This window comes from Scylla paramamosain, chromosome 1, assembly GCF_035594125.1.
Source record: "Scylla paramamosain isolate STU-SP2022 chromosome 1, ASM3559412v1, whole genome shotgun sequence".
NCBI lineage: Eukaryota > Metazoa > Arthropoda > Malacostraca > Decapoda > Portunidae > Scylla > Scylla paramamosain.
Genome location: NC_087151.1, coordinates 10,031,384 through 10,057,153, shown reverse-complemented (window position 1 = coordinate 10,057,153; position 25,770 = coordinate 10,031,384). Strand labels below are relative to the sequence as shown.

Genomic DNA, 25,770 nt, shown 5'->3' with positions numbered 1-25,770 from the left:
TGTCTTCACGTGGCACAAATGTTTTTTTTTTTTTTTTCGTTCATTCTTTGCAGTTATTGACTTCGTGATCTTATGTATCTCAGTCTTTTTCCTCTTCTACTGTTGTTGCTGTTGCTGTTGCTGCGTGCCTTCAGTTTTCCTGAAGAAGGTTCGGATCAACTATAATGATGAGCGTGTGTGTGTGTGTGTGTGTGTGTGTGTGTGTGTGTGTGTGTGTGTGTGTGTGTGTGTGTGTGTGTTTTACGAAAAAGTTGCCGTGTAGGGTACAGTACATTAGTTCACCTTGGGGAAGTCATACCTGATCAGCAGCGTCGTTATCTCCCTGCGACACACATCCAGATGTTATCTTGCTGCGCAGTCTCCACGTGTCTGGCACAGACACTCCCTCGTTCAGGGCCGCCGACACCGCACATTAGAGAAGGAAGCTCTGGTAAGTTCAGAGAAAGAGAAATATTTGGGAGTTATAATCAGCTGTGCTTTACATCAGAAATAAACAATGCATAGTACCCAAAAATTAAACAGATCATTAGGAATCATATTCAGGAGCGTTAAAATAGAAGTCCCGAAGAAATGTCTAATTTATATTTGACACTAGTCAGACCTTAACTATTGTAGATTATGTTGTGGATCTTTTCTGATCTCCATGTTACAGGAGAGATACGGGTCTATTAAAGTTAGTACAACAGAAAATAAAAATAAAAAAATAATAATAATTAATTAATTAAAAAAATAGAAATATAATATATATATATATATATATATATATATATATATATATATATATATATATATATATATATATATATATATATATATATATATATATATATATATATATATATATATATATATATATATATATATATATATATATATATATATATTATAAAGGATGAAAAATATTCCTTACTAAAGGAGACTGAAGTTTTCAAATTTACATCCTCTAGAGAGACGTTAGATAAGAGGGATCTGATAAAGATCTTTACGTGTTTAACGGAATATAACAAGGATGATATAACCACAAAGATTGTTCCAGATTGTTAAGGTTATCAGTCAATTCACTAACATCTTGTCATGGTTACTGATATTTTTTTCTTTATTTATTTCTGGTACATAATGGATTACAGACGTGAGTGACCACCATCTATCAGATTCCACTCACACTAATATCATTACTGCTACTACTACTACTACTACTACTACTACTACTACTACTACTACTACCACTACTTTTTCCAGTAAAATGCGTCGATAGGCGATTGACGAGGGAAGCGGTGAGTAACCTAAAATAAACCAAACTAATCTAAAATAACCTAACCTTAAGTAAAATAACCTAAAATAACGTAACCTAACCTAAAATAACTTAGTCATTTATATGTAACAGTAAATTGATGAAAAAGTGGAAGCAAGCCTCAAATCGCTAAATTCAAATCACTCTACCTAAAAGTCTGCAAATGCTGAATAATAATTGTGGTATATACCGTTGGATAGGAAATTTCATTGTGCGTTCAGTGGTATGTGTCCTCTCATGCTGAGATAAACAAAAGTTGATGAAAATTGCAGAAAACTGAGGTTATTTATAAAATCGCATTTTCAACACTTATACTTTTCAGGTTACTCTTTGACTTCACCTAATAGAAGAGCTGAAAGCTACATGATGTTTAATTGATATAATTGTGCTATCATATGGTGCAAATTTCATTACAATCGGCAGCGTAGTTCATGAAATATTAGCGTCTGAATAGCGTTACGGTCAGGCCGCGATGGGCCGGAAAACTTGGCTAATATTCAAATCACTCTAGCTAAAAACTTTGTGAGAGCCGAATGGCTATGGGATATACTATTGGATAGGAAATTAGACTATGCGTTCAGTAGTAAGTATCCGGTCTCGTTGAAAGAAAAGAAAGTTGGTGAAAATTGCAGAAAAATTAGGATCTTTTTAACAAAATACCATTTTCGACACCCTTCTACTTTTTGCAAGTTAGCAATTGACCTCAAACAAGAGAAGAGATGAAAGCTACATACTATAAAATTAACAGAGTTGTGCTATCATATGGTGCTAATTTCGTTACGATCGGACGCGTAGCATTTAAACACAGAGTCTACAAGAAAGGATCACTTCATCATCTAGATTTAGAAACAGGTCAGTTCAACTCTGGTCAGGACGGGAAAGGCATTTCCCAGCCATGTCAGTACGCTCATCAACCTGCAAACAGACTTTTACATTTGGTGTGGTCCGCTGCACAACTTGGTCGTTGATATCAGCTGATTATGTTATTGGAGAGATACTTAAGGAATCTGATCCCAAGCTTCTTTACCAAACACTCTTTCATCAACAAAATAAGCTCTAACACTATAGGCACTTATTTTTATCCTTCTTTACTCCTTTTTTTTTTCTTTCTTTTATTCCTTTTTATGTAGGAGCGGCACCGAGCAAGAGCAACAAAATTGTAATGGAAAAAAAGGTCCACTTAGGTGCCGGTCCCCAGAGTCAAAGACGGTCGTCAAAAATGAAAGGATAACTGTCTTGAAACCTCCCTCTTGAGAGGATTCAAGTCATAGGAAAAATGAAATACAGAAGCAGGCAGAGAGTTACAGAGTTTACCAGACAAAGGGATAAATGAATGATAATACTGGTTAAGTTTTGCATTAGAGAGGTGGATGGAATAGAGGTGAGAGCGAGGCCGCGGAAGGAGGGGACACATGCAGCTAGAAAGATCAGAAGACCAGTTAGCATGAAAATTGCGGTAGAAGATAGCAAGAGATGCAACATTACGGCAATGAGAAAGAAGCTGAAGACAGTCAGTTAGAGGAGAGGAGTTGATAAGACGAAAAGTTTTTGCTTCCACCTTGTGTAAAACCCCCTCCACCACAAAATATGTGAAGCATACTCCATACATGGACAGATAAGGCTCCTGTACAGAATAAGCAGCTGTTGGGGGGAGGAGGGGCTGAGAAAACTGGCGGAGGTGGCTCAGAACGCTTAACTTCATAAAAGCTATTTTAGCTATAGAGATGAGAAGTGAAGTTCCCAGATTATAAGTAAACGGCAGACCGAGGATATTCAGTGTAGAAGAGGGGGACAGTTGAGTGTCATTGAAGAAGAGGGGATAGTTATCTGGAAAGTTGTGTCGAGATGATAAATGGAGGAATTAAATTTTGAGACACTGAACAAAACTAAGTCTGCTCTGTTCCAATCAGAAATTTTAGAGAGATCAGAAGTCAGGCGTTCTGTGGCTTCCCTACGTGAAGTGCTTACTTCCTGAAGGGTTGGAGGTCTACGAAAAGACGTGGTAAAGTGCAGGGTGGTATCATCAGCGTAGGAGTGGGTAAGACAAGAAGTTTAGTTTAGAAGATCACTGATGAATTGTATGAAGAAAGTGGGTGACAAGAAAGAATCGTAAGGAACACCACTGTTAATAGAATCAGGAAAAAAACTGTGAACGTCTACCACAGAAGCAATAGAACAGTCAGAAAGAAAACTTGAGATGAAGTTACAGAGAGAAGGATAGAAGCTGTAGGAGGGTAGTTTGGAAATAAAAATTTTGTGCCAGGCTCTATCAAATGCCTTTGATATTTATAAAGTAAAAGCAAAAGTTTCACCAAAATCTCTAAAAGAGGGTGACCAAACCTCACCAGTAGAGTGGCCTTGACGGAACCCATACTATCGATCAGACAGAAGGGTGTGAAGTGATAGATGTTTAAGAATATTTCTGTTGATGTTAGATTCAGAAACTTTAGATAGGCAGGAAATTAAAGCAATAGGATTAGAACGGTCACTCTTTTTAGGAACAGGCTGAATGTAGGCAAACTTCCAGCAAGAAGGAAAGGCAGATGTTAATACAGGGATGAAAGAGTTTGACTAGTCAAGGTGCAAACACGGAGGCGCAGTTTCAGAGAACAATAGGAGGGACCCCATCAGGTCCATAAGCCTTCTGAGGGTTTAGGCCAGCGAGGGCAATGAAAACATCATTGCGAAGGATTTTAATAGGCAGCATGAAGTAGTCAGAGGGCGGAACAAACACTTTATCATCCAAGATAGAGTTTTTAGCAAAGGTTTGAGCGAAGAGTTCAGCTTGAGAGATAAATGTGATAGCAGTGGTGCCATCTGGTTGAAATAAAGGAGGGAAAGAAGAAGAAGCAAAGTTATTGGAGATATTTCTGGCTAGATGCCAGAAGTCACGAGGGCAGTTAGATCTTGAAAGATTATGACACTTTCTATTAATGAAGGAGTTTTTGGCTAGTTGCTGAACAGACTTGACATGTTTCCAGGCAGATATATAAAGTGCATGAGATTGTGCGTACGTACGTGTGTACACATCACTACATTACCAGAGACAGTCAGTGTCATCAGAGGTCCATTTACTATACCATCGCCATCACAAGCAACCATCCTTATTAAACTCTGACGATCTTTTAATATCAGTGGGGAACGATATTTGAGGCGAAAATAAAAAATGCGAAATCCCTAGCCACACACTGAGGTAACCCCATTCATCCAGTCCACCACACAACAGCGTTCATTTCACCTGTTCAATATGATTTTCGGCACTAATCTGTTACTAAATATGTTCAACCATAGTCACCCTTTGGCATCACTGAGGAAACGAGGAGACGTGTTTAAGTTTTTTGCGTGGCGCCACAACAACGTAGGTTATATGGCGCCGGATTATAAAATTGCATAAAATTACAAGTAATTAATGGTAAAAGTGACAAAAATAAGATAAAGATCAAAGATAAAGATAAAGATGGAGTGACTCGATCACGGACACCCGTTAGTTAACAACGGATCCCGCCTAAATAGAGGATTACAAATGACCAAGATCCAAAAAAAAAAAGATACACAGTAATGAAACTATTATCGACAAGTATGTTTGTTCCGACATCTTGTTTTTAATTTCTGGAAACTGCTTTAACCGCTGTAGTTGTCTTTTCCATTAGGAAATCCTTGACACCCGGAGGAGCGGGCTGGGTGGGGTCTTCACTGGTAGGCCACATTGGCTGGTGTGAATCAGCATGTTCGAACCAAATCAACGTGCAGCGATGGGGTCGCCTGGGCTGGTGCTCGCTGGGCAGCACGACACGGTGCATCTGAATACATAAAGGACATTAAAGTGAATATATTAACTCCTTGGCATCGCGTTTTCCTGTGTGTATTAAAGAAATGCTAGTGCCTTCTTACAAGCTCTATTTGGCTGGAAATAGAAGTTTCCGTTATGCCCGCGTCACCACCTACCCTCATGGATATCATCTCCCTTACTTTTATGGAAGTCAATGAATACAGAGAACCTAAGGTGGAAAGTTCATCCCATTAAAGGTGTAATGTTATGTGCTGAATTACCCAGCGATCCTATCTAAACAGCGACTCACCGCTGGTCTGAACCTCTTGTAGGAGTGGAAGTGGAGGAACTCCCCTGCCAGCAAGATTATGGTGCCTGGGACGCACTTCACATCAATCCACCGTCCAGCTGAGTCACGAACCTGCCAAAAGTGAGGTACTGCACGAATGACAATGACAAGAGTCTCGACAGTTACACCAAGAATACCCTCTTGGCTTTTCGTTTTATCCTTCGTCAAGAACTAGGGGTGATAGCATAGGGGTGATCATTAGTAGGTAAGTCTAGATCTCAGCTTGCTAATATTATTCAAATCAATTAAAAATATAATTTTTTCACTCACCTGCAAGCCTTCCGAGTCGTTGCTATAAATAAGGGTTATAGTAGAGTAATCAACGTGAGCACCGAATCCAGTCGTGTCCTCTCGGCCACCGGAGGCCAGTGGGTAATAGTTCAGGCGATAAGTGCTGAGGCTGTTTTTGGTGCCGCTGTCCAGGTGCATGTTCACGAAGTGGTCTCGATTTTTTCCTGAAAACACTTAAAATTAAAGACTGTTGTTTGTTTGTTTGTTTGTTTGTTTGTGTGTGTGTGTGTGTGTGTGTGTGTGTGTGTGTGTGTGTAACATAAGAACAGAACATAAGAAATAAGGGAAGCTGCAAGAAGCCATCAGGCCTACACGTGGCAGTCCCTGTATGAATCATACCTACTTTTTTCCACCTATCATCCCCATCCATAAATCCGTCTAATCTTCTCTTAAAGCTCCCTAATGTCTTAGCACTAACAACTTGATTACTGAATCCGTTTCATTTATCTATTACTATATTTGAGACCCAATTTCTTCCTATCTCTTTTTTAAACCCATGTTTTCTTTTTTTTTTTTCAAGCTTGAACCCGTTATTTCTTGTTCTGTCCTGGTTACTGATCCTAAGAATTTTGCTAACGTCTCCCTTGTTATAACCCTTATAACACTTAAAGACTTCTATTGGGTCCCCTCTTAACCTACGTCTCCCTAATATAACTAATATTACTCCAAATATAACTGTAATATTACTTCGGACCTTCTTCTTTTAACACTCCTAAAATTGAATTCTAATACCCTATTTGCCCTGTTTCTGGCCTCTTTGCATTGCTTTCTTAGACGGAGTTCAGAGCAAACTATAACTTCTAAATCTTTTTCGTATGCTGAACCTACCAGAACTTTGTTATTTATTGTGTACCTACTGTGTGGGTTTCAGCACCTACGCTAAGTACTTTGCATTTGTTGATATTAAACTGCATTTGCCATCTGTTCGTCCATTCATTCATCCTATCTAAATCTGCCTGCAAGGCGATGGCATCCGATCCTGAACTAATTAATATGCCTATCTTCGTGTCATCCGCAAATTTTTTAACATCACTACTAATTCCACTATCCGAGTCATTGTTATATATTAAAAACAACAATGGTCCTAACACTGATCTCTGTAGCACCCCACTAATTACATGACCCCACTAGGATTTAGAGCCGTTTATTACAAGTCTCTGTTGCCTGTCGCTTAACCCTGACCTTATCCAGCCTAACATATTCACAATGTATGTATGTGTGTGTGTGTGTGTGTGTGTGTGTGTGTGTGTGTGTGTGTGTGTGTGTGTGTGTGTGTGTGTGTGTGTGTGTGTGTGTGTGTGTGTGTGTGTGTGTGTGTTCTTGATTCGTGCCCAAAACGTTGGGTACCCGGACTAAGGAGAGCCCAGTACTTAAGTCTAACTTCTCGCAGCACCGAGCCTCCAGAGGCCGCCAGCACCACGAGTGCCACGACGAGGGTCTGGCGATACTTACCCACACTGAGGGCGAGACAGGTCATCAGCCTCCGAGAGAGGGTGAGGCAAAACTCATGTACAGTCATTAAGGGCGTCATAAACGGCGGGGCTTCCTCATCACACGAGTTGTAACTGTCTGGCTTAAAGAGAAAGCTTTCATGCAGTTCAGGACCTGCTCCAGCATATCTGTGGGAAATATTAAGCTGTCTGTGGTCACACTGTATCTTAAAGTCTGTTAATCTCCATCGGTGGAGAAATTACATGCACTTAATTCCATTTCATTTTAATTTTATTCAATTTCAAGTAACACCAGCAAATTCATATTTACGCTGTATTTTTACCTTTCAGAGTTAATACTGAGGTATCCATGCATATTCGTATCTTTAGACCAACGATTCTTAACTTCTTCTTGCTGTTTGAAGAAAGCAACACCAGTGGACAGCATTTCATTGATCTGAAACAGTGAACCGCCATTGCTACAGTAGTACCTTCTTTACAACCCCACCGGCATCACCATTTTCAACACCAACATCACCCACGCATGGAAGAGCCTGCAAACATTCTTACCAGGTGGTCAGGCACGCCATGGCCGGTGAGGTAGGCACATCCTATATCGCTGAAGGCCTGCTCCAGCTCGCGCGTCACGCGTTCCCACTCCTGCTGGCAGGGTTCCTCCGCGTGGTGTGCGCCTGCAGGAGTATGGGGAGAGTCACGTGCTTCAGGGTTCACCTTGAAGAAGGCTTACTAACTCATTAATTGTGGTGGTTTTGGTGGTCATTAGAGCTCTTCACAACATATGTCAGGTACACTAGAGGTTGTATAACGAGCAGGCGGTGCTTCCCAAGGGCAACATTTAATGGAATTTTGTGTATTCTCCCTGAAGGTGGCCAGGATGGCCATGGCACTCACCTAGGCCACCCACGTCCACGGTGGGCACCTTGCTGCAGGTAGGCGCCTCGCTCTGCATGCTGCTGCACCTGCTGTGCCTTCTGCTGCTGCTCGTTATGTTGCAAACGGTGGCGATGGTGGTGGTTTCTCTTGTTGGCTGCGGTGATGGTGATGGTGATGTCGCTGCTTTTGTTGCTGGTGGTGGGAGTGGTGCTGCTGGTTCTCTTTCTAGTGGGAGTGCTGCTGATGGTGATAATGAGGACAAAGTGGATGCTGGAAGCCTGATGTCACAGTCGATTTTGCGCGCCGCACAATGTTTTAAAAGCGTTGAGGAACTGTGTCCTAAGGTTATTTGCATGATTGAAAGTAAATACCTTCTTCAATCACAATAGATTTTGCAACTAAGCACAATCTACTTCTGTGTCAGAGATCCATTTCTGTGTGCTGAGCACCATAGCAGAGGTGACTGTATCCACCATTGATGCATGCATTCCTCATTCTTTCTTTCACCCTAAACCTTCCAAAGCTTGGTTTAACTCAGCCTGTTCTTCTTGCTTATATCTATTCTCTTTACCTTCTCCTCGTACTTCATTCTTCCTCCACTTCTTTGGCCCGTTACGAACTCCATAATGTCCTTTCCTTCTCCCCCCTGTTCCTTTCCTCTCCTCTCCTCTTTCGTCTTATTTCAAACCTCTCTCCCTGTCACCTACCCTCCCTTCACCTGCCCAAGATAAAGTGTTAAGAGAGTGATATCTATCTCTTTCCCTCTCACTCATCCCACAACATTCACTCCTCAGCCTTCCTCACCCTTTCGTATAATTTTATTCTCATTCTCTGTCAGTCTCACTCTATTTACCAATTCTTAGGATCGTTCTAATTCACTCAGTGCCACACTTCATCTTTCGTTAACTAACACATTCACGCACATTTGCGTTCTCTCTCATTCAGTCTCAGTCTAATAAGTACTTATGAGTACTACCATCCCCACTCTTACTTTCACTAATATTCGCACAATCTTTCGATGCATCTTAAATATCATCAGCATGCTTACTTAATTTCATCACTATTACACACACACACACACACACAAACACACACCATGACGCACTTACATGAAACTGAACCAGATGTGTAGACCTTTGGGGAGAAACTAAACGTACAGTAAGGCAGACTGCTGAGGACTAGGTATAGCCGTGTGGAATGGCAGTCTGCTAGACACACAGGGAAGGGAAGGGAAAGTTGCCAAACAGGGTTTTATTCAAGGAAGCTAAAGGCCTAATGAGTATCAAGTCACTTTGATCTTAACAGACCAGCGACTGCCATCACCTGAATGTAATCAAGTACATACATGAAGATTCAGATCCGAAAAGGTTCAGCAGGACAATACTTCTTTATTCTTCCTATATGGTATGTATAGGTTGTCCCTGAATTACTTGTTGTCTTAACCGTATCACTCGCATTAAAAATTCAAAGACTGTAACAGCTTTCACCACATCTTACTGAAGTCCATAGCATTTTGAAGTGAATGACATCAGTCAGTTTTTCAGGCTTTGTGGTATTGTCAGTTATGTATGTTACCGCCACCAGTGATGCTGCCGGTTATGGAAGTGTTACGGAAGTAATGATGGAAGAACAAACAAATGTATGCTACATAACATGTTCTGTATTATGTGTTGTGTATTATGAGACTTGGTGTGAACTAGTGTAATAAGTTAGTAGTGTCTTAAGCTCCGGTGCTGAAGGTTAAGTAAATGAGGAGAGTGTAATCGCCAGCTGTGCCGCCTCACAAGGTCCTGTGGGGCTGGCAGTGAGAGACTAATATGAGGCATGTAAAACACTAAGGAAGCTAAGTTAATTAGCATAGAGATTAAGGAAACTAAATTCATTAGAGTAGTTAATTGCAGTAGTGAAGCTGTGTGAGAAGGACTAGCTTTATCACGTGTTTACGTGATAAAGTTGATGACATGGCGCGGAGGGTAGATAAGACACAGAGGGATCTCCATAGAGGAATGAGTCACCCAAGAACTATTGCTGACCTAAGGGTAAGACGGGCAGGCGTGAGGCGCAGAGGACCAGCAGGAACGAAGCCCGGAGGGACAGATTCCTTTGAATCGCCACCGAGTGAGGGTGTGAATACTCCAGGAAAGAACGGACCTCTACAGTATAGACAAAGGTGTTGCTTGGTGACAGGCCTCCTTAAGACCCCAAACACGTGAGTTCCGCATCTGTATTACGAGGGGTTGATTGCCCTAATTAGCATAATGCATAAATTAGTGATACGTTTCGTTGATACAGTATGTGACAGTTAGTAATGCCACGCATGTCTCATGTTTATTATGTATGTCTTCAGGTTTGACTGAATGCAATAAACGATTCGCGTCACCGTGTGGGTCTAAAATCCTTCAGCTGCCTCCGGGCAACTACAATGTAAAAGTAATTATGTAAGTTGCTGTTGTGCCGTCGAGAGACATTCAGACATACAGACGGAGACGATGGGAGTGAAGGGGCGCTCTTGATCGCCTGCCCAGCAAGGTGGAGCTGCGCAGTCTGTCAGAGTATTTCACCGAAATTGTTTCTCGAAACTGACCATGTACTCAAATTGGGGGCGTGAGGAGAGCACAGCAGGTGAAGGGAGCGAAGTTATCTTCCCAAAAATAATTGTTTAAAAAGTATATGATAAAATTACTGCAAGAACCAGAAGCAACATCCACTTTTCTAAAATAAGGTGTTGATACCATATAAATTATGCAAACAATTTTTCAATTGATTATTCAATTATTATAAAAATCCGAAATATTACATGTCATGTCTTCATAATTCATTTTAGTTTATAGAGGATTGCCTTTCGTGGTTTTAATTAACTACTGGAGTAAGTTGCTTTACACTTCTGTGCTATGAAAATTCAAATTATTATAATTATTTACGTGTCGTCCATCTCTAAAGTAAGACCATTGCTGACACTACATGATTCTAACCTTGTTTCTCCGCTCTCCTTCTTCATTTCCATTCACTATAGTTATGTTTTCCATGCCTTCTCTGGCCTTGATTCTCGAAGGCATGTTGTTCTAATGGACATCCTCTGATAATTCTCTGTAGCTATGTTTCCATGTCTCCATCTTGTCTGATCAAATTTTTCCAACTTTCTCTCAACATTTATCTGTTCGACTTACTGGGAGCTTGGCTACATTCAGCCTACTCTAAAAGAAGGTCCCTCCAACCCTTTCATATCTCTAGAACTTTTAAATCTATCCTTCATGGGACGATTCCTAAACATGTATTTGCTCACAGCCTTCATTCTAGACGTCAGAAAAAAAAAAAAAAAAAAGTGGAAAAAAGGCCATTGATGATCTTGAGTCCATATTGAATCTCAGGCATCCCCTTAGAAGTTTTGTTAAAACCTTCGATGCTATCTTAAAAATATCTGAAGCTTCTGACAGTCTGGCATAAATCTATATATATATATATTTATTTTAAGTTTCCCTCATACACTTTCTCTCCATCTCTCTTCAGCATTATCTCAAGCCTCCCTTTTGACCGTTATATTGGTGTAGTAGAACGCCATTGTTCTTCCTATTAACAGTAGTGTCCCTAAGAGCTCTCTCCTGTCACCCACTCTCCACTATTCATAAATTATCTCTGCCTAACCACATTCCCTATCCCATCTTTGGCTGAAGACTCTAACCGGCTCTTATCAACGTCATTTGTCAGACCAACCAACTGCACGAATACAACAACTCACGAAGAGACGTCGCAGAAGTCTCAACTTTAGATCTTTCTGTAATTTCTGAATGGAAGAAAGCAAAGTTTGCATTGATACTGCCTCAAAAACTCATTTACTTCTCGCATCTACTCAGCATTATCTTCCAAACAACTAGCTCGTTGCTTTCAATGATGCTCTATTATCTTCCTCCTCTGCACTGAACATACTTTGGCTCTCCTTTTCTGAAAACCCCAGCCGTAAAAGTATACTTATCCATGCTCTGATTTTTTTTTTTTTATTAGAATTCGCTTTTGTAAATTATTCCTGGTGTTCCTTGTACTGACAAACTTTAGTTACTTACCTACGCATTGTTTATGTCAAGATGACCGGACGATAGTTTGACGTTACAGTTTGATCTCTTTGCTTAAAGATGGGAGCTACAGTCGCTTGTCTTCACATTAAAGGCACGTCTTTGAAGAATCTAATGACCTTAAAATATTAAATTACTATAACAATCTCTTAGCATTACTTTAATACTCTAGGATGTATTTTATTTGGTCCTGGTGATTTAAACTTTTTTGTCTATTTGGTTCCTCCTCTTAGTTTATCATACGAGGGACAAACCTGTCACAAACGCATAGGTCCTCGAAGATCCATGCATTCACAACTGCTCTCCTTTCATTCCTATCAAGTGCAACAACTCTTCCTACTCTCACACACATCATTCTTGTAACGCTCTCTTCTTACTGTCTCTCCTTCACATTTCCAACACATTTGCCCTTCAGTCTCACTCCAGTGGCGCTGAACAACAACAGAAACAACAGCAGCCGGAAATATGCAACCGGTAGTGAATCCTGACTCATCTACAACGACGGATACCTGTATAATCATGTCCAGTATTTTCATGTGTTATTCATACATCATCCTTTGATTTACGAACTGAGAAGGCAAGCCAGATTTAGATTATTGTGATGTGGTATAAAGGCCCGTATTCTGAAAGGCTTTGGACTCTTACCACGATCATTTTAAAAGCCCACAGGATTAGCCGGATTCTCAAGACTGTTTCTCCACTCAGTAACATAGAAATCTTGATAATATGTCACTACAACTGTAAAAACAAGAACACTATAACCCGTGTAGCTTCAACAAGAGCCTTTATAAAGTAGTGGTGTGGCACACGAGTGTTTTAGAATACGGTCCAGTCCTATTCATCTCAGACTAAGAACGCAGAGTTGATCGCAAATGTAAGACGTGGCTACAGTGGGCCGACATTACATGTGATTCCTCTCTATAGTCGTGAGATGCGGAGGAAGGAAACACGTGCCAGGTTCATTTGTCTGCTGTTATTGAGAGAAGTACAGAACAGCTGGCTCGTCACTGTGGATGGTCGCATGAGGAGTGAGGGACGAACAAAGCAAAACTATCCTAAAAAAGAATCCTGAAAATTATATTGGAATCTCTCTCTCTCTCTCTCTCTCTCTCTCTCTGTAAAGCTTATTTATGAAGGTACGTAAGATAGTTTCCTGAATATTGAGATTATTTTCATCATTAGTATTTCACTTCATGTCTACACAAAGATGCTACACTTTTCTTATGTAGTATAATGCAAAATGTGATAAAAATTGTGAATGAAGGACTGATAATAAAAAATAATAATAATAATGTAAATAATAATAACATTCGAGCTACATGTTCTCGTGAAGGGAATAACTACGTTTGCTGAAACATTTATTAGTTATCCATATCAGAAAGTAGTAAAGGCTTCACTTCGGTTGGTCTTTAAGAGATTCCAGACAGACGGCCGAGACAGGCTCTGTCAACTGCCATCAGCTCGGGGCGTGACTTGTACCGACCATGAAGAGATGAAGGACTTAGTGTGTTGATAGATCCTCGCCTTTTCTCGCTTCCTGGATATCCAGTTTCTGCTCTTTCTCAATCTTTCTCCTCGCTGTCATGCCTCTTAGTACTCCTCGCCTCCTTCCTCGTCCTCAGCGTCGGTAGAGTCCACGCCCACCTCCTCATAATCCTTCTCCAGGGCTGCCAAATCTTCACGAGCCTCAGAGAACTCGCCCTCCTCCATGCCCTCGCCGACGTACCAGTGAACGAAGGCACGCTTGGCGTACATCAGGTCGAACTTGTGGTCCAGACGCGCCCAGGCCTCGGCGATCGCGGTGGTGTTGGACAGCATGCACACCGCTCGCGACACCTTGGCCAAGTCAGCGCCGGGCACCACCGTGGGCGGCTGGTAGTTGATGCCGACCTGTCTCACACACATCGCGCACACACACACACACACACACACACACACACACACCAAGCGAGCCGCATGAGTTAAGGTCTGAGGAAGGTTTGTAATGTTGCTACAGAAAGTTTTGTCTGGTTTTCTTTGCTTTTGTTAGTTTCATCTACACATCAATTTAATACATAATTAAGTATTTTGTATAAACTACCTTTTGTATTAGTCATTTTCAACTGAAGTATTTAGATATGTATAAATTCCAATGTGAATTGCTACTGCTTTCTATCTAAACCTATACCTTTTCTATGTAAACAACATACTTTCCATGCAAACTACTTTACTAACGTAAATACAATCATAATCACAAAACACATGCAGCCACTCACCTTGAAGCCTGTGGGACACCAGTCAACGAACTGGATGGTCCTCTTAGTCTTGATGGAGGCGATGGCGGCGTTCACATCCTTGGGCACCACGTCACCGCGGTACAGCATGCAGCACGCCATGTACTTGCCGTGGCGGGGATCACACTTCACCATCTGGAACCACACGGCGGGTCAGTTTTCGGTGGCACATCAAGAACAAAACGTTTGGTGAAAAACATACTACTCACTAATCTTACATCACTGGAGACTGTGTTATCTAGCTTGACGATTCTGAAGTGTTACGTGCTCAGTAACATAACTCTGGCTGGTCTTCACTTCACTTGTAACCTCTTGGCAATGCATTCAGGGTGAGGTTTCTTATATCAATGAAACCTATGTAAGAAAATTCAGCACAGAAAAACTGTCACCCAAGTTTAATGAATCATTCAAATCTTTTACATTTTCGAGTGCCACTTTTCTACTCTAATTTGTCCTCCAGTACAGACAAAATGACGCAGGAAAAACTGGTACCCTAGTTAACCAAGTCATCCTTTTTTTTTTTTTTTTTTTGCAGTGCCACTTTTTTCCGGTATCATTCATCCCCAAGTACCCAATGGAGGCAACAATTCTAACTGAAAGACAAAGACCCGTATTCTGAAACGCCTTAATCTCACACCATGAGCATTTTCAAAAGCCACGGAGACGATTACCCGGGTTTTCAAGAGTGTTTTCCTGCTAATATTATAGAAATCTTGTTAATCTGTCACTAGAACCATAAAAAAAAACATTCCTAAAACCTGTGTAACTTCAACTAAAGCCTTTTGAAAGTAGTGGAGATGCGGCGCAGAAATGTTTCAGAATACGGTCCAAACTTGAGCCACAGGAAGACACGTACCTGGTTGGCAGGCTCGAAGCAGGCATTGGTGATTTCGGCAACGGAGAGCTGCTCGTGGTAAGCCTTCTCGGCAGAGATGACGGGCGCGTAGGTAGCGAGAGGGAAGTGGATGCGAGGGTAAGGCACCAGGTTGGTCTGGAACTCGGTCAGGTCAACATTGAGGGCACCGTCGAACCTGAAAGTGGTGGAAAGCGAGAAATGAAGAGTGAGTGAGTGAGTGAATGAGTGAGTGAGTGAGTGAGTGAGTAATGGAGTGACTTACTGAATGACAAACTGAATGTATGAATGAAAGAGTAAATGAAAGAATAAATGACTCCTTGAAAAGTAGATTCTGTCCAACTACTATAAAACATTTTTTTTAGGTAGGAAGATGAAAACATGTGAAAAAAATTATGTCAAAGACAAACAACAACGGAGATAGAAATCATAGACAAAAGGCAATCACCAAAATAAAGATACACACACCAAGAGCCGAAGACAAGGAGCGATACCTGAGGGAGGCGGTGATGGAGGACACGATCTGGCCGATGAGACGGTTCAAGTTGGTGTAGGTGGGTCGCTCGATGTCCAGGTTCCTGCGGCAGATGTCATAGATGGCCTCGTTGTCGACCATGAAGGCGCAGTCGGAATGTTCCAGTGTGGTGTGGGTGGTCAGGATGGAGTTGTAAGGCTCAACCACAGCTGTCGACACCTGCGCGGGATAAATGAACGGATGAGTGATATATAAGAACATAAGAAAACAAGGGAAGCTGCAAGGAACCATTAGGTCTACACGTGGCAGTCCCTGAATGAAACTTACCCACCTATATCCACTTATCATCCTCATCCATAAATTTATCTAATCTTCCTTTACAGTTCCCTAATGACTCGGCTCTAACAAACTGATTACTGAGTCTATTCCATTCCATAGGAGTGAACAAGGTAGTCCTGAGGGAAGGAAGGGAGGAGCCACAGCTTACCTGAGGGGCGGGGTAGATGGAGAATTCCAGTTTGCTCTTCTTGCCGTAGTCCACAGAGAGTCGCTCCATCAGGAGGGAGGTGAAGCCAGAGCCGGTGCCGCCGCCGAAGGAGTGGAAGATGAGGAAGCCCTGGAGACCCGTGCACTGATCGGCCAGCTTCCTGATGCGGTCCAGTACAAGGTCAACGATTTCCTTCCCGATGGTGTAGTGGCCGCGGGCATAGTTGTTGGCGGCGTCCTCCTTCCCGGTGATGAGCTGCTCGGGGTGGAACAGTTGGCGGTACGTGCCCGTCCTCACCTCATCTGTTGGGGCGGAACACGTCAAGGGGCAGCAGTTCACCTTATCCTGCCTTAAAGCAGCGAAGCACGAGGGGAAAAATTTGCATAGATTGAATGGGATTAGACTCCTATTTCCCCTTTGCCAGATTTTTCCCTCCGTGTGTCAGGCCTTAGTACTGTGGAGATTCAAGTGTGTATATATTCAAGGGAGTGAAAGCCAAGTGACTGGCAGTTTGTTATTTAGAGCATGGAGGCAAACAACAAGTGTATATCTTGAATGGGGAACGAATACCATAAAACAGTGGGAGGGTACGAGTGGGTATACAATTAACTTTCTATTTCCATATCGATTTCTAATTCTTTCTATCCTCTTTCTGTTCTCGTTTGACCAAAAAATTCGTTTATAGGATTGAAAAAAAAAGGAAAAAGGAAAAGAAAGACACTCACCGACCACAGTGGGCTCCAGATCCACAAAAACAGCGCGGGGGACGTGCTTGCCGGCGCCGGTTTCACTGAAGAATGTGTTGAAGGAATCGTCGCCGCCGCCGATGGTCTTGTCTGAGGGCATGGAGCCATCGGGCTGGATGCCGTGCTCCAGGCAGTACAGCTCCCAGCAGGCATTGCCGATCTGCACGCCCGCCTGCCCGATGTGCACGCTGATACATTCACGCTAGGAAGTAAGAGAATAAGGTCTCAGTTTCGCAGGTACAACACTCCACGGTTTGTGTTTGAGGCAAGTTAAGAGATAGGAGGGAGAAAAAGGCGGATCAGGAGTGATTTGAGTGAAATAGTGGAGGCTGAAAATATATATAACTAAGTGGACAGTGAATACTCTAGGGAGGAAAGGATTAAAACCTACGCAAATAATGGAGGCTGAAAAGATATGTAACTACGAGGATGATCAATAATCTAGTAGGGAAGACTGAAACCTATGGAAATATAAGCAATATAAAAGGCATTTCGATGAAGCCACTGACCTTAACTTAATTTAAGAACACTACCGGTTGATAACACACACACACACACACACACACACACACACACACCAACGAAACGGTAGATTATTATTAACTTTTACTGAATAATGATAACACATAATGACACGTAGAGATAAATAAGTGGGCAGGAAATAGTTTGCCCACTACATGTACCATTAACCCTTTAACTGCTATATATATATATATATATATATATATATATATATATATATATATATATATATATATATATATATATATATATATATATATATATATATATATATATATATATATATATATATTCCCCCATATTCACGAGAAATTTTTAAGACACTTATTTAATTCATTTATGTACTAAAATCTCACTTATTTTGTATTATAGTCTCTTATATGGTTTTGTAGTTTAGAAATGACAAAACCAACTCTATACTCTCTTTCTTCTTCGTGTCCATCTACAATGTTTTAAATGTTAAGAAAGGAAAACAGACCATATCAATGACACAGCACCTTCTCCGAATATTCTTTTTATTTTATTTTTTTTATTTAGGTATTGGGTCCAAACACGCGACGTAAACTTGAAGGTACAAAGACTCCAAACTGACAGTGACAAGTGTATGCTGAAGGTCATCATGATGCTGTTGAGTACGCTTATGGCTGTACCGCTTCACACACACACACACACACACACACACACACACACACACACACACACACACACACACACACACACACACACACTGAAGAGAAGACTGGTTGAATATAGACAAGGAGATAAGAGCACACGACAGTAGCTTGTAGTAGGATATTCTTTCCTAGTAAGAGAGTAATGATGGACGTGTGTATGGGTGGGTGTATATGTGTGTGTGGGGGGGGGGGAGAAGATGGGTGGGCAGGTTTGTGTGATGAAGAGATATGTTTCGTAGTATTTTTTTTTTTTTGTCTTCTAAGGTTGTCGTTTTTTTTTTCTCTCTTTTTTCGAATAATTAACCTCTTGTGCCAACTTTATTACTCTTCATCATTATGGCTGACTTTCATGCCGTATCTTTTTTTACATATGCAAATTAAGACAAATTTCAGTCATAAGATCAATATAGAAACAGAGGTGCTCGTGCCGTCGTGTTTCTGCCTTAACTCTGATTCTGTCCCTTGTTTTCACCCAAGACTGACACATAACCCTCGACCCTAGTTTTACCCTGGATCTTGTTGCTACCCCCGCTGCCCAGAAATCTTAAATCTACGACCGCCGTGTTTGGCAATGCCAGACAGGAAGATAAGATGAAAGTTATCATAAAAGTATGCATATTTCTACTCGTCTCTCTTGTTGTCTCTCGTCTCCCTTGTTCTCTTATCTTTTCTCTCCTTCCTTTCCTCATATTTCCACTGCTCTGTTTTTTCTTCTCTTCCTTCTTATCTAATTCTTCTGCCGCCTCTTCTCATCTTTTTATCTCCTTTCCTTTCTCTTATTTCTCCTTCTAATTAATATTCTTCCTCTCTTCTCACCTTCAGGAGATGCCTCGAGAGGGTCAACAAAAATTTTGAGACCGCCTTACTTCTTATGTTCTTCTGTTCCTCTTTATCCCTAATTCCTACAGTTCCTTTTCTCATGTGTCACCTCATCTTATCTCCCCTCTTAACTAATCACGTCTGTAATCACTGGAGAAACACCTAATACAAATGCAGACAACTCAGCACGACAGAAAACGGAGACTCAAGATCAGATTAGTCACCGTCTTCAGCCCCACGCCACAACCGGCCCACCCCCTGCCCCTCACTGCTGCAGACGCGACCCTGACCCCCGCAGCTCCCTGGTCGATAAGGCGGCAGGGCCCTCACTACACCACCGCCCGGGGCACTGAAGGGAAGTCGCGTGTTGCTGAGTGTATGTTGTCACGCTGCTAATGGTGCTGGTGCTGTTAATCTAATCCACCTCCTCTTTCTTCCCATTCTTTCCTTGGTCGTTTTACTTAGTGTTTTGCTTCTCTCTCTCTCTCTCTCTCTCTCTCTCTCTCTCTCTCTCTCTCTCTCTCTCTCTCTCTCTCTCTCTCTCTCTCATTCTTACTTCTCTAACTCCTTCATTTTTTTTTACCCTTACGCCCTGTCTCTTTCTCCTCTTTTCATCTTTCAAAATGTTTTCTCCATCCTTATCTCACTTCACTTTAAACACTTTATTATGTTTGTCATTTTACAGTTGAGTTAAGAACTTAATATAATTTTATAACAAACAAACAGCCCTTAGCAAGCAACTGCTTTATGGGCAGACAAAAAAAAAATTTCATATATTTATATATTAGGACTAATTTAAAAGTAACTTAAAAAAAAAAAAAAAAAAGAAGAAGAACATTTAATCCTATATATTAGAGTAATAAAACACTTCTCACCCTTTCTATCCTTCATCACCATCATTACCACCATTACCATCCTCACATTAATATAATCACTACCGTTGCTACTACTACAACTACTGCTGCGCCTATTGCTACTGTTTCTGCTACTACTACTACCACTACTACTACTGTTGTTGTTGGTGGTGGTGATGCTACTATTATCTTCATGACTACTTCTGCTGCCCCTGTCATCATCATCATCATCATCAACAACAACATGACCCTAACCATGCACCTCTCCTCGCCACACTGTCGTCACCATGGCAACAAGACAGTAAACAAGTGCGCACGTCACGGCTTCCTGTTGTCTCGACACTGCCACGCTTCGCCTCCCCTCGCCTCATCTCGGAACACACGCAGACTTGTACTGTGTCGTCTGTGTTGGTGCTTAATCCTCGTCTAGCCTTGCTCTCGTCCGGTTGGTGCTGACGAGACACCACGTACATAAAGCATCCTAGGCTTGTATTCTGAAACACTTTGCTCTCCCACCATAACTATTTTCAAAGGCCACAGAGATGATTAGCCGGTACGCGAAACTGTTTGTCCTGTTAATAATGTAGAACTACAAAAAAAAACATCCCTAAAAACCAGCGTCCCGTCAACTAGAGCCTTTTGAAAGTAGTGGAGGTGCGGCGCAGGAGTGTTTCAGAATATGGTCCCTACTTCATAACGCACGCTCACATATGGAAAATTAACGATATACATCCACCAGAAAGCCAAACGCGGTTCGTCTTCCAAATAAGCTGAGCCTTTTTTCTTTTCTTTTTTTTTTTGTGTGTGTGTGTGTGTAAGAGGGGCTCTAGTCAAGGGCTAAAAAGGCAGAGAGAAAAAAAAAGGCCCAATGAAGATGCCAGTCCCTAAATAGTCCAAAAGATTATCCAGAACAAAATGAATGTCTTGAAGCCTCCTTCTTGAAAGACTTCAGGTCATATGTAAGGAGAAATATAGAAGGAGGCAGGGAGTTTTAGAGGTTACCAAGAAAGGAATGAAAGATTGAGAATACTGGTTAACTCTTGCATTAGGGAGGTGGGCAGAAAGCATTCTATTTCATTCACAGGCTCACATACAGAAAAGTCAGCGATATACATCCATCGTCCTTCAAGAGATCTGAGTCTGGACACCAATCAAGGGTCTGTTTGGCTCCTTACTATTGTATACCAATGAGTTAAAATTTCACCTCTAGGAAATACTTTCAAGTCACGGTTCATTGTTATACAAACGCGTGAGTGGCCGCCTATACAGAGCAGCACTACCTTATACATGAACAACAGACTCACATATTTACTGAGGACAAACATATAGTGAAAATAAAGATCGAGACGACGTGTATGATTTATATTCACTACAACGATTGGAGGAGGGTGAACAAATGGCCACAAGATAAAAAAGTAAAGATTAAAGATATAGATAAATGGATAAATAAGTAAATGAATGAATAAATTAATAAATAAATAAAAGAAAAATCAAAGAAGTACTTTCTTGTAAATACGTTCAATACAAAAAAACACGTCAACTCAAGGAAATCAAATAGAGCAAAGCTAATCTCTGACTCGCCGCTCCCTTCCGCACCTGAGTGGAGAATTGAAAAGCCAGTCATGTTTCCCGGCGCGCTGATGTAACCCTTGGACTCTGCGGGGAGAGGCGCCACACTGCCCTCCTACCTTTCCCGCGGAGAGAGAGAGAGAGAGAGAGAGAGAGAGAGAGAGAGAGAGAGAGAGAGAGAGAGTATGTGTAGTGTGTGTTTGGTGTGTTACTGATTAGCGTGTGCATTGTTACTTAGCACCGCGACACACCCTCAGGAAGGAAGGGAAAACGGGAGTAGGGTGAGGAAGAATGGATGGATGGCAGGAAGGGAAAGAGGAAGGAAGGAAAGGGAGAAAGGGTGGACGGAAGGGAAAGAGGGAGAAAGGGTGGATAGGGAAAGGGAAAGAAGGAGGAAGGAGAAAGGGAGGATGGAAGGAGAGGGGGAAAGGGTGGATGGAAGGGAAAACGGGAGGAAAAGGAAGAAAGGATGCATGGGGATGCATGAGGAGGGAGAAAGGGTGGATGAAAGGAAGGGAAAAAGGGAGGAAGGAGAGGGAGAAAGGGTGGATGTGAGGAAGGGAAAGAGGGAGGAAGGAGAGAGGGAAAGGATGGGGATGAAAGTATAGAAAAGATGGAGGAAGGAGAGGAAAGAAGGATGGATGGAAGTAAGGAAAAGAAGGAATGAGAGAAACAATGAATGGGTGGAAGGGAAAAGAGGAGAAAGAGATGCCTTTTCTCTCTACCCTAACTGTATTACAAAGATATATGAGTGTAGAGAGAGGATTAGAATAACAACACAGCAGCCCACTAGCAGGTATAGTAACAGAAGGCAGGGTAGACAGACAACTACTCGTATATAGGGAAATAAGTTCTGCTAGGGTGGTCTGGTATAGACAGGTAGCCGCCCTATAAAGGAGTGGAGGAGGTTGTAAGACTTCACCCTGCAGTGGAATAAATGATGAGGGATAGGAAATAAGATAAAGTGATAAGGAGATACAGACAATACACCTCTCCGTTAGCGTAGTGAAGAAGATAAAAAGATGAGTCATATGGAAGTTTCTTTATGCAGATCTAGGCATAAACCTAATCATGAGTGCTGTCGTAAATTAAGAAACACCTTGAGGAGATGAAACACGAAAGAAAAAGAAAGGATATGCGACAAGAATGAGAGAAAGAAGAAATAAAGGAGGAGGGAAGAAGCATAAATAAAATGAGGGGGGGGGAATAATATAAACATGAAAGCAGGTGCCAGCAGTTCAGTTTTCTCTACATCGCATTACTGTCTCAAACAAGCGTTCAATATCATGCAAGTCACAGGAAAGCACGAATGAGTCACCGGTATGCCGACGCGAGTATGAACCGAGTGATACAACAAGAAAACAGTGAAGCCTCTGAAGTCACCTGAAATCTCACACTGACATTGCTTCGAGTAGGCCAGTCAGTGTCTTGTTAGGTAACGTGCTTGTCTTTGTTTGCTCTTAGCTATCCTGGTCTCTTGTTTTTTTTTTTCTCTCTCTCTCTCCTGTTCTCACTCACGTAGTATAATTTTTTTTTCTTCTATTGATGACGCAGCAGTTCTAGCTAAGCAATCACTGGAATCACGAAAATATCAATGAGAAAAGACAGTAATGTTAATCAAAATTTAATTAATCAGTGTGGCATGCTTGGAGATGGTATGTTATTTAGCAAGTACTACCGTGTTAGACCAAATTATCTCCTGGTATCTGTTAGGTTAGATTAGTTATTTTTAATCCTAGGCAAATATACAGGCCTCACACACTCACTCTTCGGCTGTCATCTGTGAACTGCGAACAAAGCAAAGCAATGGCAACTCTGTGTATTCCCTCCTGCACCACACAGCAACAACAACAACAACAACAACAACAGCAGCAGCAACAACAACAACAACAACAACAACAAAACAACAACAACCACTCACTTGAGAAAGCCGAAGCCAACCATTACGTGGAAAACTTTTAAATCCCACCCACAGCCCCACGTCACCTGCTTGCCCTCACTCCCTCCCCTCATCTCCCTCCTCCCCTCCTCTCCCTTCCAGCCTCAACACCTGCCCTGCCTCCCTCTTCACCCTTACCCCTCCATACCCCTCGTCAGCATCCGTTGCATGAATGGGGTTAAAAAAATTAACTTGATAATGAGAGCAATGAAGAGTGTGTGTGTGTGTGTGTGTGTGTGTGTGTGTGTGTTGGGGGTGCGTGGGTAGGAGGGGCGGGGTGCGGCCATGAGGAGTAGTGTCGAGTGTCGGGCGTCAGGGCGTGGATTGGGGGCGGGCGGGGGATCAATAACAAGCAGGCGGTGATGGTGGGGGCTCTGACCGGTTGTCGCCACCCCTCCCCTCTCTCCCCCCCTTCTTCCCCTACCCAGTTCCTCTTTCCCTCCTGCCTGACAGTCCAGCAGCCCCTTTCCCCTTCAATAACAGTCCAGCCAACGAGTGCACTTTTTTTTTTTTCAGGACCGCGAACCACTTTCCACTTTCTTTTTTCTCAGCCATCTATGTCATGACAGCCCGTATGACCTGTAAACCTCTCTACCACGTGACGGCCCGCATGACCTCTTGTTCTCCATACCACATCACCTCATGACTGTCTGCTGCACCACTCTGCCCATCAACTGTTCTAATTATTTCTCTGAACCTGTTCCCTTTCCCTCCTTTCTCTTATGTGACCTCTAGTCCTCTCTTCCACATCACCCCATGACTGTCAGTTACACCAAATCTTGTCCCTAATTGTTGTATTTCTCTTAACCCAATTCCCGTGTCTTCTCTTCTCTCGCATTCCCACGTGACATTCTTTCGACGCCAAAATATTGATAATTCAGTCAATGGATTGATTTCTCGTTCCCATCGTAAACATCATGATTCTTTGGGCCTGTTTTTTGCAGCACAGGTAGCACAGGTTCCTCGCGTGCACTGCCCCGTCCTTCATCCGTGAGTCAAGCGCTGCGGACAACTGATCGATACGAAAGCCCTGCGGTCCTCGAGAAGCTCCTTGCCAGCGGGCCTTCTACGGGCTGGGCGCCGCGTCAGGCAGAGCGGCGGGTCTTCTAAAGTAACTTTTTTAACAAGGTTTTTTTTTTTTTTTTTCCTGTCAGTTGCCTAAATATTTATAATGTGATGTTTACTTAACACAGCAAGAAAAAAATAAAACGTACAGCATTTACGTGAGCTTTATGTGTAAATATGATCAAACATTTAAATAATGCAAACTATAGCAAAATCGGTCGTACCTTTTAAATATTTATTTATTTATTATATATTTTTTTTATATAACTTTTTTTTTCGTTTATTTAGTTGTTTTGTTATAAAACCGTATTGAAAAGTTCACTAGGGCGACGCGTTAAGTGCGTGAGGTGTCCTGCATATCAACCAGCACTGGAGGGGCTCACAGGAGGCATGGACGCCGCTGCCAAGCCGTGACTCACCGCGTTGCAAGCTTTACTGCTCAACTGAAAAAACTTCACAACCGCAGTGTCAGTAATTTTCTTATCGAAATAACGGAAGATGATTGGGTAAACAAACATGGTTCAGCCAAGGTCACTCATTACCGTGGCGTATAACGCGCTAATTATGTCATAATGACGTGACGTTCCTCAAATCATTACCGGTGCGTACGGTGGAGTTTGCCTTTCCGTCTGTGTTTAGCGACGCGACGCGCGGTGAGTCACGCGGGCTCTGGAACGTTCACTCCCACCCGAGAGCGATAAAGCAACCCGGGGCTGAAGACTTTCACGTGGGGCAGAACACAAGGGTTTGCAGAACAGCGATGCGCTGCAAAGGAGGCACAGACAGAACAATCTGTAACAACCTGAACTCACCATTTTGGCGGCCTGAGGGAAGCCTCACAGAGTGTGACGAGGGAACACGAGTGAGATTGCTGACATTCCAGTCGTGCACCTCGCTATATAAGCCCGCGCCCCTCACCCCACGAGGAGGCGTGGTCCTGCCAGCCGGGTGGAGTGTCCTGCGCATACGCTCCAGCCAATCGTGCTTCTTCTTTATTTCAAAACTACCTCGTCCAAACGATTCTTTGAGGAAACACACGCCAGACACGCCATGCAGCGACTATCTGCTGCTATTGATCAGTCTTGCTGTCTCGTGGGGTAATTTTTTTTATGGCCAAAGCTTCCGGGAATGTTAACTGATGAGGCTTCGTGAGCACAGCGAGGAGACGCTTCTGACAGTTCCTTATCCAGGCAAGGCAGATAACAGTGCGTGGCACTGGACTAGACCACGCCTGGTGGTGATGGTGGTCAAGATCTTTATGGACCTTGTTAGTGGTGGTGGTGGGCGGTTGGTGGTGGCGGTTGTGGCAACGGTGAATATTAGGTGACAGCTAATGACACAATCAAACAATCAACTCACTAACATGAGCAGTAATTTAGCAGTAACACTGCAAGACAAATCCC

At 42.3% G+C, this 25,770-nt stretch overlaps 2 protein-coding genes and 2 long non-coding RNA genes across 4 annotated transcripts; 2 read left to right on the top strand and 2 right to left on the bottom strand.

The window, feature by feature from the left end:
* Positions 1–1,069: 1,069 nt before the first annotated feature.
* Positions 1,070–9,869, bottom strand: LOC135100015 (uncharacterized). Its single transcript, XM_064002847.1, has 7 exons — positions 8,043–9,869; positions 7,701–7,822; positions 7,475–7,587; positions 7,153–7,319; positions 5,680–5,864; positions 5,371–5,481; positions 1,070–5,091 (listed from the first exon to the last, which is right to left on the bottom strand). Exons 1-7 carry the CDS (start codon positions 8,377–8,379, stop codon positions 4,894–4,896), a joined length of 1,233 nt encoding a protein of 410 aa, XP_063858917.1. The 5' UTR covers positions 8,380–9,869; the 3' UTR covers positions 1,070–4,893.
* On the top strand, positions 1,157–7,705 carry LOC135100082 (uncharacterized). The gene is made up of 4 exons (XR_010268523.1): positions 1,157–1,274; positions 5,393–5,614; positions 7,091–7,193; positions 7,482–7,705. It is a non-coding gene; the product is annotated as an uncharacterized LOC135100082 (long non-coding RNA).
* Positions 9,870–13,045: 3,176 nt separating the features above from the next.
* On the bottom strand, positions 13,046–25,337 carry LOC135100011 (tubulin alpha-1A chain). Its single transcript, XM_064002837.1, has 7 exons — positions 25,180–25,337; positions 16,905–17,127; positions 16,180–16,481; positions 15,712–15,911; positions 15,221–15,395; positions 14,347–14,499; positions 13,046–13,981 (listed from the first exon to the last, which is right to left on the bottom strand). Exons 1-7 carry the CDS (start codon positions 25,180–25,182, stop codon positions 13,682–13,684), a joined length of 1,356 nt encoding a protein of 451 aa, XP_063858907.1. The 5' UTR covers positions 25,183–25,337; the 3' UTR covers positions 13,046–13,681.
* Positions 13,952–17,413, top strand: LOC135100081 (uncharacterized). The gene is made up of 3 exons (XR_010268522.1): positions 13,952–14,068; positions 16,131–16,458; positions 16,865–17,413. It is a non-coding gene; the product is annotated as an uncharacterized LOC135100081 (long non-coding RNA).
* Positions 25,338–25,770: the final 433 nt, after the last annotated feature.